This window comes from Oncorhynchus nerka, linkage group LG3, assembly GCF_034236695.1.
Source record: "Oncorhynchus nerka isolate Pitt River linkage group LG3, Oner_Uvic_2.0, whole genome shotgun sequence".
In the NCBI taxonomy this organism is placed as follows: Eukaryota; Metazoa; Chordata; class Actinopteri; order Salmoniformes; family Salmonidae; genus Oncorhynchus; species Oncorhynchus nerka.
In genome coordinates, this window is record NC_088398.1 from 8,802,993 (window position 1) to 8,815,781 (window position 12,789).

The 12,789-nt window shown below is 45.0% G+C and overlaps 1 protein-coding gene across 2 annotated transcripts in view; it reads right to left on the reverse strand.

Annotated features, from left to right (window-relative positions):
* Positions 1 to 12,789, reverse strand: part of LOC115101946 (basal cell adhesion molecule-like) — a 206,667-nt gene that overhangs the window by 146,635 nt on the left and 47,243 nt on the right. The window contains exon 2 of one of the 2 annotated variants that reach the window (XM_065008009.1): positions 10,331 to 10,420. In XM_065008009.1, the coding sequence (XP_064864081.1) occupies positions 10,331 to 10,382 (52 nt within the window). In that variant the 5' untranslated portion in view covers positions 10,383 to 10,420. Of the gene's footprint in view, positions 1 to 5,586; positions 5,857 to 10,330; positions 10,421 to 12,789 lie in introns of those variants that run through there. The other variant, XM_065008007.1, reaches the window with a different exon arrangement.

A 12,789-nucleotide genomic window follows, 5' to 3' on the forward strand; every position in this document is an offset into this window, starting at 1 on the left:
CCCTCTCTTCCCAATCTCTCTCCATATCTCTCACTATCTCCCTCTCTCCCCAATCTCTTTCCATTTCTCTCACTATCTCCCCAATCTCTCTCCATATCTCTCACTATCTCACTCTCTCCCCAATATCTCTCCATATCTCTCACTATCTCCCTCCCCAATCTCTCTCCATATCTCTCACTATCTCCCTCTCTCCCCAATCACTCAGCACCCTATCCAACGCACACATCACAGCAGGACCTTCCTCCCAGTATCCTCTCTGGGCTGTGCACAAAAGCAGTAGCTCCAAACAGAGTCAACACAACACAGTAAATCACCACAAACATCAATACACACCAACGACTCCCTCCAGTGAGCCACCATTACCCAAAACAAAAGGGTGAGCTAGAGTGAGGGAGGATAGTGAGGGAGGAGAAGGGAGAATGGAGACAGAGGGAGAGAGACAGAGACAGACAGGAGATAGGGCAAGAGAGAAATTAGAACAGTGACCAAGTTAATCCTAACTATTAAAGCGTGTGTGTGTGTGTGTGTGTGTGTGTGTGTGTGTGTGTGTGTGTGTGTGTGTGTGTGTGTGTGTGTGTGTGTGTGTGTGTGTGTGTGTGTCTGCACCTCAGCATTCTAATCATGGCTTTAGCTGCTCTTTCTGAAGACCTTTGATGATATTAGGATGAAAAGCTCTGAGGAGTGTTTCTGTGAACCACATCCTCCGCTAACCGACTTCAAACTAGGATTAACCACGTGAAACCTGTCATTTCATAACCAGATGCCCACCGTTGCCTGCCTGCCTGCCTGCCTGCCAGCCAGCCAGCCAGCCAATTAATTCACCAACTGGACTGTTTGAATTTCTCCCACCATGAAAACAAACCACAGAGATAAGAAAGAGCACTAGTTTGGATTTGAAAAGGTTAGGACGACTTAAACCCCGTCCACAGTAACGCTCATCCACTATCATGAGGATTTATGCAGAAAGCTTCATTGTTCCAATGTGGTCTACATGAACCAAGCAGAGAGTAACCACTACAGTGGCATATATCACATGAAAGGAAAGCTGCCAAACCACTGAAATGCGGTGGATGTATGAATGGACCACAGCTCAACCAGTGTAGTACAGTGTCTTGGTGGTGAATGGGGCCCAATCATGTAAAGTGTTGTGTGTTTTTGGATTAGCACCATTGTGTTGTGAAGAGGCAGCCCCTCTCTGCCAGAGAAACAATGTTTGAATGCACAGACACTCAGGACGAGCTCCAACCTGTCCATAGGAATACCAATCATTACTATATGAGAGTTCAGCTCCGTCTCCATCTATCTCCCCTCTAACCCAAACCCAGTGGAGAAGCATGAATCACCCAAACTAATAGCAGTCCCAGTGCTCCTGCACCTACAAATCAAATCAAATCAAATGTATTTATATAGCCCTTCGTACATCAGCTGATATCTCAAAGTGCTGTACAGAAACCCAGCCTAAAACCCCAAACAGCAAGCAATGCAGGTGTAGAAGCACAGTGGCTAGGAAAAACTCCCTAGAAAGGCCAAAACCTAGGAAGAAACCAAGAGAGGAACCAGGCTATGTGGGGTGGCCAGTCTTCTTCTGGCTGTGCCGGGTGGAGATTATAACAGAACATGGCCAAGATGTTCAAATGTTCATAAATGACCAGCATGGTCCAATAATAATAAGGCAGAACAGTTGAAACTGGAGCAGCAGCACGGCCAGGTGGACTGGGGACAGTCTACAAAGGTAGGACCTTAATTTGAGCCAGTTTGCTACAGCAGGAAAACTATCCTGCAGCAACAGGAAATGGGAATTCTTATGTGGATTATAATTAATGGACATTTTTGTATGGTTTGATACATTTTTTGTTAGGGCAAATTAAGTGTGACATTTCAGAGTAGAAATTACACACTTTAGAAGTGTTTTTAGAACTCAAACACACTACGAGTTCACATTTCCTGAAAATTCTCAGCAACAAAAGAAGATCCTACATCTGTACACCCCCAGGTTAAATGACACCAGCTCCCTTATCAACCTGTCACTCAGGGTGGTGCTAGCTATCATTGTTTAGAGCTGTTGCACAATAATACAGGGCTCGTGTGTGTGTGTGTGTGTGTGTGTGTGTGTGTGTGTGTGTGTGTGTGTGTGTGTAAACTTAGAATACCATCAGCACCCCTAACCCCCTGTAAAAAAAAATTAAAAAGTATTGAAGAAGCTCCCTGGCTTTTATCTCCACTGGCTAAATGGCAGGCTTTTCATTTCTCTGCTCTAATACCATAATAATTACACATGGCAGCGGGGGGGGTTGATGTCGACGGGGAAATGACTGGGGGAATTAAGGAGTTGATAGACAAAGGGTGGAAGCTCAGAGTTTCCTACAGCACCTTGAACTCAGCTGACGGCCTGTCTCAGCAATTCTCTCTGCCACCCTTCTCAGTGACCCCATTACCTTTCCTCACCCGACCCCACCCTTCTCAGTGACCCCCATCCTTCCTCACCTGACCCCACTCTCCTTAGTGACCCCCCTCACCCTTCCTCACCCCCTCTCACCACAAGAGAGCAAGACTGAGACAGTACAGCCAGCGAACACTTTTAGGAAGTGAGAAAAGCAAAAGCACCTTTCTACCAACAAAACCCAGCCATGTTTATCTAAACACACAGAACAAATGACAATAGACAACTGCTGCTACACACGTTTTCCCCCGACGGCAAGCTTCTGGAACTTCCAACACATCAAACGCCTCATTGCAAAGAACAGGTGTGATAGTAATTTACTAGTTAAAAACTAACTTTCCTAATCAGAAATAATCCTCAATCTGACTAATCTTTCCGATCCCTGGCCGGCATGACTTGGTTCTAGAAGTTTGGCTGTTGATGATTCTAACTCTGGGTGACATTGTATGGTATGCCGAGGGAGACATTTCCAACCTGTACAGTTCAACCGGTCACAGATCAATTGCGCCGCCATCGGTACAGGCATGCAAAGCACCCTGGGACGGTCTCGATGTCATGCGCCGCATATTTGTGTCACACACACTCCCACAGGGGTGTGTTATGTGTGCGGTGTTATGTGTCCTGTGGTCCTTTTTGGTGCACCGTGGAATAGTTTTGTGGTGAGTGTGTGTAGCGTGTTATAGTTGTGTGGAGAGTCAGGATATGTGTGTGTGTGTGACAGTATCCCACAGAGAAACCTGCTATTATTAGACAAACGAGCCAGGGGGAGGGAGGGAGGGAGAGAGAGGGACGGGTTGGAGGTAAGAAGAGGGGAAGGTAGAAGAGGTAGGAGAGGGAGCGGTCTTGTACCCTTTTACAGTGAGAGAGAGGCGTACTGCACTAAAGTTTATGGGAGTGCTGGTCTATTCAGCCACTGCAGGGGTGTCCTGGACCTGGACTGGCTGCCGTGGAGGTGGGGACAACAGTGTTTCATAATGTCCTATGTACAGACTAAAGGGCCAGGGGTGGGAACTGGAAGAGCTAAGAACAGGAGCTCACTTAGCTACAATCAAGGCACCACCCACTGCTGTATCCAGCCTCCTACGTGAGGTACCAGGCCTTCCATTAGCTTGCTTTGGCTTTTAGTACAGACACCTGTTTAGTCTCAGACACACAGTCTACACAGTGGCATCATGAACGACTGGGCTCATATACACACAGTCACACAGCCCGGAGAACAACTGTCTCAAAGACCAGGTGAAGAGTGGATGGAGGGAGGAGGGAGAAGGAGCAGGGGTGGAGAGGACGGGGTAGTGGAGATCTGAGAACGGTGTGGTAGAGGTTTAAAGGAAGAAGGGAGGGTCGCTGGAGAGAGGGAGGGATGGAGCTGGAGAGAGGAAGGGATGGAGCTGGAGAGAGGAAGGGATGGAGCTGGAGAGAGGAAGGGATGGAGCACGAGAGTGGGAGGGATGGAGCATGAGAGAGGGAGGGATGGAGCTGGAGAGAGGAAGGGATGGAGCTGGAGAGAGGGAGGGATGGAGCTGGAGAGAGGACGGGATGGAGCTGGAGAGAGGAAGGGATGGAGCATGAGAGAGGGAGGGATGGAGCTGGAGAGAGGAAGGGATGGAGCACGAGAGTGGGAGGGATGGAGCACGAGAGAGGGAGGGATGGAGCTGGAGAGAGGAAGGGATGGAGCTGGAGAGAGGAAGGGATGGAGCTGGAGAGAGGAAGGGATGGAGCTGGAGAGAGGGAGGGATGGAGCACGAGAGAGGGAGGGATGGAGCTGGAGAGAGGAAGGGATGGAGTATGAGACAGTGAAGGATGGTGCAGAGCGAGGGTGGGATGGAGCATGAGAGAGGGAGGAATGGAGCACGAGAGAGGGAGGGATGGAGCACGAGAGAGGGTGGGATGGAGCATGAGAGAGGGAGGGATGGAGCACGAGAGAGGGAGGGATGGAGCACGAGAGAGGGAGGGATGGAGCACGAGAGAGGGTGGGATGGAGCATGAGAGAGGGAGGAATGGAACACGAGAGAGGGAGGGATGCAGAGAAAATGAGGGATGGGTGCAGATAGAGGGAGGGTTGTTGCTGAACAGCAGCCAAGTAAACTCAGAGAGGCAGAGATTCAGATTGGGGAGATATAAAGAGGGGAATTTTGATGTAGAAAAAAAAGAGACAGAAAGTTGCAGATAGAGAGAGAGATAACAAAAAAAGATGATGAGTGAGAGGCAGTGGTGAGGGAGAGCAATAGATAAGTAGAGAGAGAGAGAGAGAGAGGCTTGGCCAAATGGACCCCACCCTACAAGGCCAAACAGCCTACAGCACCCGTTAGTTATATAACTCAACATGTCTGTAGCCTTGTAACCTTTTTATTCTTTATCCATAAGAGACAAGAAAACAGTGGAGTGGAAAAGCTAAAAGATAGCGTTTGAAAGCATGAGACCTTGCTCAAATTTGGGGCAGATAATGCAAACTATAAATACATCATAATGTTTATGCAACCTACCGGTAAGGTTGTGAGTAGGCCTACCCTAAATCCATTTCATTCATAAAGGCCCATATATCAATCCATTTAAAAAACACTCTGTATAGTTCGAGGCGCACCACACCCCATCAGACGCATTTTGAACAGCTAGCTCATTGATCATAGATCACAGACATAGCGGCCATCCCGGCCGCGTCTCAGCTACAGGCTACTGCAGTCATTTGTGCGCTCAGAAGTGCACTTCACTGGCGAACAGAGGGTTCCCACACGACTACAAAGGGCAAGTGCAGTCTTTTCTCTAATCATTTAAAAATAGCTTAGTGACAATATGCCGAGAGTTTCAGTCTCGATTTACACCTGTTATTTTGGCACAGTCTGGCACTCACGAACAGGTTGTTTTCACATAAAGCGGGAAACAAGAACAAATTGCCAAAGCCAACAAAACATGCACACGGTACATTAAAGTTGTATAACCCACTAATGCATTTCAAACACTTTTAATGTGATACGCAGTCCATAGCCTACTATGATATAACGCACTGCAATAGTTGAAGATAAAACAACGGTGCAGGCAATGAAGACATATATAGCCTCCAGCCAAGAGGAACGAGCAGCATTGGGCTAAAACAATATTTACTTTCTAATATAAACTAGACGGGGACGCGTGAAATCGAAGTGGCTTACCTTGCAATGAAAAGCAAAGCAGCAAGGTGCACAGGAGAGAAGCGCGTCCAAATGTAACCATCCCGTCCATGGCTCGATCTGTAACTTTTACAGATGTATTTAGCTGTTTTTCTTTAGGTGTTTCTGTCGTTATGTGTTTGTGGCAGCAGCAAGTCTTCAGTCGTCCAGAGTTGTTTCTCTCTCTCTCTCTCTCTCTTCGTCTCTCTCAATAAAGCGAGCGCTATCCCCCCTCTCTCTCACAGCGAGAAATCTGATGCTGGTGGCAGTCTTGGTTGATGTATTTCCACAAAAGGTGACCCACGCCCCTCCCTCGCTCTCTCTCTCCCGCTACAACTCAGTTGCCCTGAAAAGACTTGATTGACTATTCAACTCTGCCTGCATCGTTGTAGGCGGTTTTTGAAAAGTTAAAATAGATTTTCAAAAACAACATTAACACCGAAGTGAAAAGTAAAAACTCTTGCCAACTCCAACCACTATTTTTTGTTCCTTAGCCTTCAACATCTATTAGTAGGTTATTACAGATAATACATTAACAATATAGCCAAATTATATATTTTTTATTTTATTTTCATTCCTAACCAACAATAAGAACAATAATACACAGCCTACTACCTTGTTAGTTAATATCAGCTGTGGATAAAATCAGATTCAGAATCATATAGTTTAAAATATCCAGTTTGTTCATATTATGAATTTCTTATAGCCTACACACTACTGTGGGTAGAATCATCACTGACCCCGCTAACAGACAATAACAACCCAGCAGACTAGTCTACTATACTTATATCATTCATTCCTAGACATGTAATCCAATCTCCTTCAGGCATTTTTCTTTACTAACCCCCTATAGGCAATTCATGGATATGGGAGGGATAAGTGGCTTAAATCATTCCAACTTGAATTCACGGAGTGTGTATTCTGTGACCTGGAGTTGGTTTTGGTTCAATCTGCTATAAACTGGGAGGTTAGGAAGTACATACAAAGTCGGTGAACTACGAGACAGAGTGATCTGTGTACCTTGGAGACTTAAATAACCAGGAGTGTCTACTGGTAATACTTGTTCCACGCAGAGCAGTTGTCTTTTAACACACATTGCAGGGCTAGTTGGGCCAAAACAGCTGTCTGATATTTGTTTTCCCCTGTGGAAGTGGAGATGGGATATGCTTCACTCACACATCACCCACACAACAACAGGGAGGGGTCTGCAATCTGATGTGCACAGTAGGCTACACACACACACACACACACACACACACACACACACTTGTGTAGTTACGCCAGTGATCCACTGAGAGACACTGACAGCAGTTTATACTTACAGCGTGATGGGAGATGGGACATCAACAGTTGAAGTAGGAAGTTTACATACACTTAGGTTGGAGTCATTAAAACTTGTTTTTCAACCACTCCACAAATTTCTTGTTATCAAACTATAGTTTTGGCAAGTTGGTTAGGACATCTACTTTGTGCATGACACAAGTAATGTTTCCAACAATTGTTTACAGACAGATTATTTCACTTATAATTCACTGTATCACAATTCCAGTGGGTCAGAAGTTTACATACACTAAGTTGACTCTGCCTTTAAACAGCTTGGACAATTGCAGAAAATGATGTCATGACTTTAGAAGCTTCTGATAGGCTAATTGACATCATTTGAGTCAATTGGAGGTGTACCTGTGGATGTATTTCAAGGCCTACCTTCAAACTCAGTGCCTCTTTGCTTGACATCATGGGAAAATCAAAAGAAATCAGCCAAGACCTCAGAAACAAAATTGGAGACCTCCACAAGTCTGGTTCCTCCTTACCACGTTCTTCTGTACAAACAATAGTACGTAAGTATAAACACCATGGGACCACGCAGCTGTCATACCCCTCAGGAAAGAGACACATTCTGTCTCCTAGGTATGAACGTACTTTGGTGCAAAAAGTGCAAATCAATCTCAGAACCTCAGCAAAGGACCTTGTGAAGATGTTGGAGGAAACAGGTATATTTCCACAGTAAAATGAGTTCTATATCAACATAACCTGAAAGGCCGCTCAGCAAGGAAGAAGCCACTGCTCCAAAACCGTCATAAAAAAGCCAGACTACGGTTTGCAACTGCACATGTGGACAAAGATTGTACTTTTTGGAGAAATGTCCTCTGGTCTGATGAAACAAAAATAGAACTATTTGGCCATAATGACCATCATTATGTTTGGTGGAAAATGGGGAGGCTTACAAGCCGAAGAACACCATCCCAACCGTGAAGCACGGGGGTGGCAGCATCATGTTGTGGGGGTGCTTTGCTGCAGGAGGGACTGGTGCATTTCACAAAATAGATGGCATCATGATGCAGGAAAATTATGTGGATATGTTGAAGCAACATCTCAAGACATCAGTCAGGAAGTTAAAGTTTGGTCGCAAATGGGTCTTCCAAGTGTACAATGACCCCAAGCATACTTCCAAAGTTGTTGCAAAATGGCTTAAGGACAACAAAGTCAAGGTATTGGAGTGGCCATCACAAGGCCCTGACCTCAATCTTATAGAAAATTTGTGGACAGAACTGAAAAAGCGTGTGCGAGCAAGGAGGCCTACAAAACTGACTCAGATACACTGCCTCTGTCAGGAGGAATGGGCCAAAATTCACCCAAGTTATTGTGGGAAGCTTGTGGAAGGCTACCCGAAACATTTGCCCCAAGTTAAACAATTTAAAGGCAATGCTACCCAATACTAATTGAATGTATGTAAACTTCTGACCCACTGGGAATGTGATGAAAGAAATTAAAGCTGAAATAAATAATTCTCTCTACTATTATTCTGCAATTTCACATTCTTAAAATAAAGTGGTGATCCTAACTGATATAAGACAGGGAATTTTTTACTAGGATTAAAAGTCAGGAATTGTGAAAAACGGAGTTAAATGTATTTGGCTCAGGTTTATGTCATTACCATAGTGATAAACACACTCTATTCTCTGCCATGACGCCATAAGGAAAGCACCTTTCCCACACTCTGCACTCAGTAATATCAATAACACTAGTCATCTCAGATATTGACCGCTCTGAGTTATCTGTGGCATGATGGAGATGGGTCAGAGAGACATAGACATAGCAACACAGAGATAAGCTCAGCCTAACCCTAGAGGCTCTGATGTAAGGGCTGTAGTTTCAAATCAAATCACATTTTATTGGTCACATACACATGGTTAGCAGATGTTAAAATGCGAGTGTTATGAAATGCTTGTGCTGATGTCAGGGTGAAGGGGAGAAGTAGGTAACCTAGTGATTTACTATGTCATTACCTAATGGACTCCTGCAGGACGGGAGAGAAGAGGATGGCATTCTGTTGCACAGCCTCTCTTTGACCCCCTTTCTAAGCAGCTCACTATACAGAGGTGGTCAGCTTGGGCGACCGCCTCACTCACTGGTGTGGTTCACCTTTGCTTTGAACTAGTGTAATACTATAGTCTATGTAGCTTCTGCTATACACCAATGGGACCTGACACCTTTTATGTACAGCTTTCTATTCCGCGGGGAACTGGGGATACCAGAATACTAGGACACAGAGAGAATAGTAGGTGATGGTGAAACTTCAGGGTAAAGCTGGGGGATAAAGACTGGGGGATAAAGACAGGGGTATAGTCGGGGGATAAAGACAGGGGGATAAAGACTGGGGGATAAAGACTAGGGGATAAAGACTGGGGGATAAAGACTGGGGGATAAAGACAGGGGTATAGTCGGGGGTAATACAAAGGAAAGAAGGGATAAAATGAAAGAATAATGAGGAGAGGATATAAGAGGTTCTTTAATTCCAGAGGATAGTTAACATATAGCCTCTGGGTAAGACAGGGATATGTAGGCTAAGAGAAATGAGGAAATGAGAGAGCAGACTATGAGCTCAGGTGAATTCTTATGTCTTCCTTTAGTATTATAGGATAGATGACATCTGACAAAATCATCTCCCTTCTTATGCATCTATTCACCACCAGTCCCTCTTTTCCCCGTCCTCTCTTTCCCTTCCCCCCTCTCTCTCTCATCTCTGGTCTTGGCACAGACCTAACGGAGGATCACTCAGCTCTTTTCCAGGCAGTGATACTGTCTACTATGACTCACATTAACCATAAGCCCTCTAATACTGTTAATGTGCTCAGAACTGAAACAAGAGCACTATGTGATCAGCTGTACCAACCTGTACCAACTCCCTGTCAGGTACTCTCAGAAGAAAAGAGTGATATGTAGAACCATTTGTCCCTGGAGGAGAACCCTCTGAAAAAAGGTTCTAGATAGAACCCTTTCAGTTCAGATAAAAAAAAACATTTTTGGTTCCAATTAGCATCCTTTCAAAGATTTTACTTGGAACCAGAGGATCTTTGTGGAACCAGAAAGGGTTCAATATGATATGGTTCGACTTATGTTGAGACTTACATTAAGTGCAGTCCACTAACGTCGGTGAGACAACCACATATCACTGAAATATCTTCTCTCATTTACATACAGTCAATTCTATCCCCTGAGTGCCAGTTTAAACAGTCAAACCATAGGAAAAGTGGTATGGAGTGTGAAAGTTGGGAGTTGATGCTGGTTAACCATTAATGGCTCTTTGTGCCCCGGGGTCACAGTTTCAGCCTGACTGCCTATCTTCATGTGAGATGCCCAACACAATGCTGCCTACTCTGACAGTAGATCCGTGGGAGGGAGTCTGACATTTCCAGCCTACTGGTCTGCCAAGTAAGATGTGTTACAAGACAATAGGGCTACTTACTAGTCTCAGGCTGTGGGTCTACAGTCAGACCATGGGCCAATGGGGGTGTCATACAGTAGCATACAGTAGGTCATCGTGTTGTGGTTATACCTGTAACAGTAAAGAAAAACATGGGATCAGCAAACAGTGAGTGTGCATGACTACAGTATTCTATAACAGGCCTACTGTTCCCACAGGGATCTAGGAACCTGGTGGTCATAAGCTTTTGGTGTTTTTAGGCTGAACACTATAGGCTCTAGGTCAGAGGGCTCAGGTCATAATCCTTAACCTAGGATTCTGCTTTACACAGCCACCAATCAGTGCAGATTAAACCTATGAAGGCAGATAGGTTGAGATGGTGTCCATGTCATTCAGCATGCACATTGCACACTAACAATGGGCTCTGCTTTTGATGTACTGTACTAACGGTAATCTGAGCTGTGATTGGGACTGTTGAGGTATAAGATCATTTACTACAGCTCATTATTCAGGGCGATAAAAAGATACGAGGTGAAAAGTTTAAAAGGGTCAAGTTCAAGCTCTAAAACACAGTTTGAAATGTACATTTTAAAAATGTCTCCCCATGATGACTCAGTCATAACAATAGCTCTGTTGTGCCCTCAAACCAGCAAAGTGAATAACTTGGCTTTAGTCCAGCTATTTTAACACTCCTTCTCCTATAAAAATGTATATTTTTTGTGGGAAATTAATTAGAATATATTCTCGCCTCCAAACTTTAATTTCTCTCTACATGTGTTTGACTTTCTGCCTACGTACAGTATCTTACACGCCTCCGGGACAGTTTGGACCTTTATCGCGACTGCACCAATCCAAATCCTGCTACGCTTCTGCACTCTACCCTCAGGCTAAGAATATGAAATACATAAATCATGTTAAAGAATAATAACAGGCAAACTCTAGAAGAATCACAGTTGAAAAAATGTTGGGCTTACATTGGCCAGTTTCATGTCTCTCCAGGGAAAGATGAATATCTCCTAATTAAATCAGACAGGTACTGTATACATATTATTGGCAAGATAGTTATTAATAATGTTTACTAGTTCATGTTTACTGTAACCTGATATGACCTTCGGCAGATATTCACATTCTACTGAACAGCCATCAAACAAAGATAATGTTGTTTAGTCAAGTTACCAGTCAATTTCATAGATAATGTTTATAGTTGTTGATGCAAACCAGATCCTCTGGCAACATTCAGAATATTCCCTGGAATGAATGGCTAACTGTCAGCTCTGCCTGTGCAGTGTATTCCTGAGTAGCTAAGTGTTGCGCTGTAGGTCTACTATGGTATCTGCCTAGTGCTCAGAGTACCTCAACTCTATCTGATCATGTGCATTCTTTAGCTGCCTCCTTGTTTCCTTAGTGTTCAGTCTGTCTTGTCTTTGTGTACCTGTGTGTGCGCGTGCATACTGTATCTTGAGTGGGACCCATCTGTGTGTGTCTAGTGAAGCCTGCTCTGTCACATCTCTATTGAAGTAACCCTCATGAGAGGGGCCTAGGCTCCCCTGAGACAGATTGACCAAGACACACATGCACACTGAGACACACACACACACACACACACACACATACACACACACACACACATGCGCGCATACACACTTCTAGACTTCTGTCCCAACTTCTGTCTCCTAGCCCGTGCCTAGACATACCATCTGCTGTCAATTGATTATAATGACATGTATTGATTTGGACTGTCAACACCAGAAGTGTACGTTACCCTGTTCTAAAGGGGGGATGACCCTGTCCTAAAGAGGGGGTGACCCTGTCCTAAAGAGGGGACTACCCTGTCCTAAAGAGGGGATTACCCTGTTCTAAATAGGGGGTGAACCTGTCCTAAAGATTGGGTGACCCTGTCCTAATGAGGGGGTTACCCTGTCCTAAAGAGGGGGTTACCCTGTCCTAAAGAGGGGGTGACCCTGTCCTAAAGAGGTGGTGACCCTGTCCTAAAGAGGGGGTGACCCTGTCATAAAGACGGGGTGACCCTGTCCTAAAGAGGGGGGGGACCCTGTCCTAAAGAGGTGGTGACCCTGTCCTAAAGAGGTGGTGACCCTGTCCTAAAGAGGGGGTGACCCTGTCATAAAGACGGGGTGACCCTGTCCTAAAGAGGGGGTGACCCTGTCCTAAAGAGGTGGTGACCCTGTCCTAAAGAGGGGGTGACCCTGTCATAAAGACGGGGTGACCCTGTCATAAAGACGGGGTGACCCTGTCCTAAAGAGGGGGTGACCATGCATCACAAAAGTCTAATCGCCACTTCTTGCTTCTCCTAAAATACAGTTATTGTCCACTTTTTACATCTAAATGAAAGGTTTAGCCTAACCCTTCCCTATTACAGTTCTTGTTTCTAAATGAAAGGTTTAGCCTAACCCTTCCCTACTGCAGTTCTTGTTTCTAAATGAAAGGTTTAGCCGAACCCTTCCCTACTGCAGTTCTTGTTTCTAAATGAAAGGTTTAGCCTA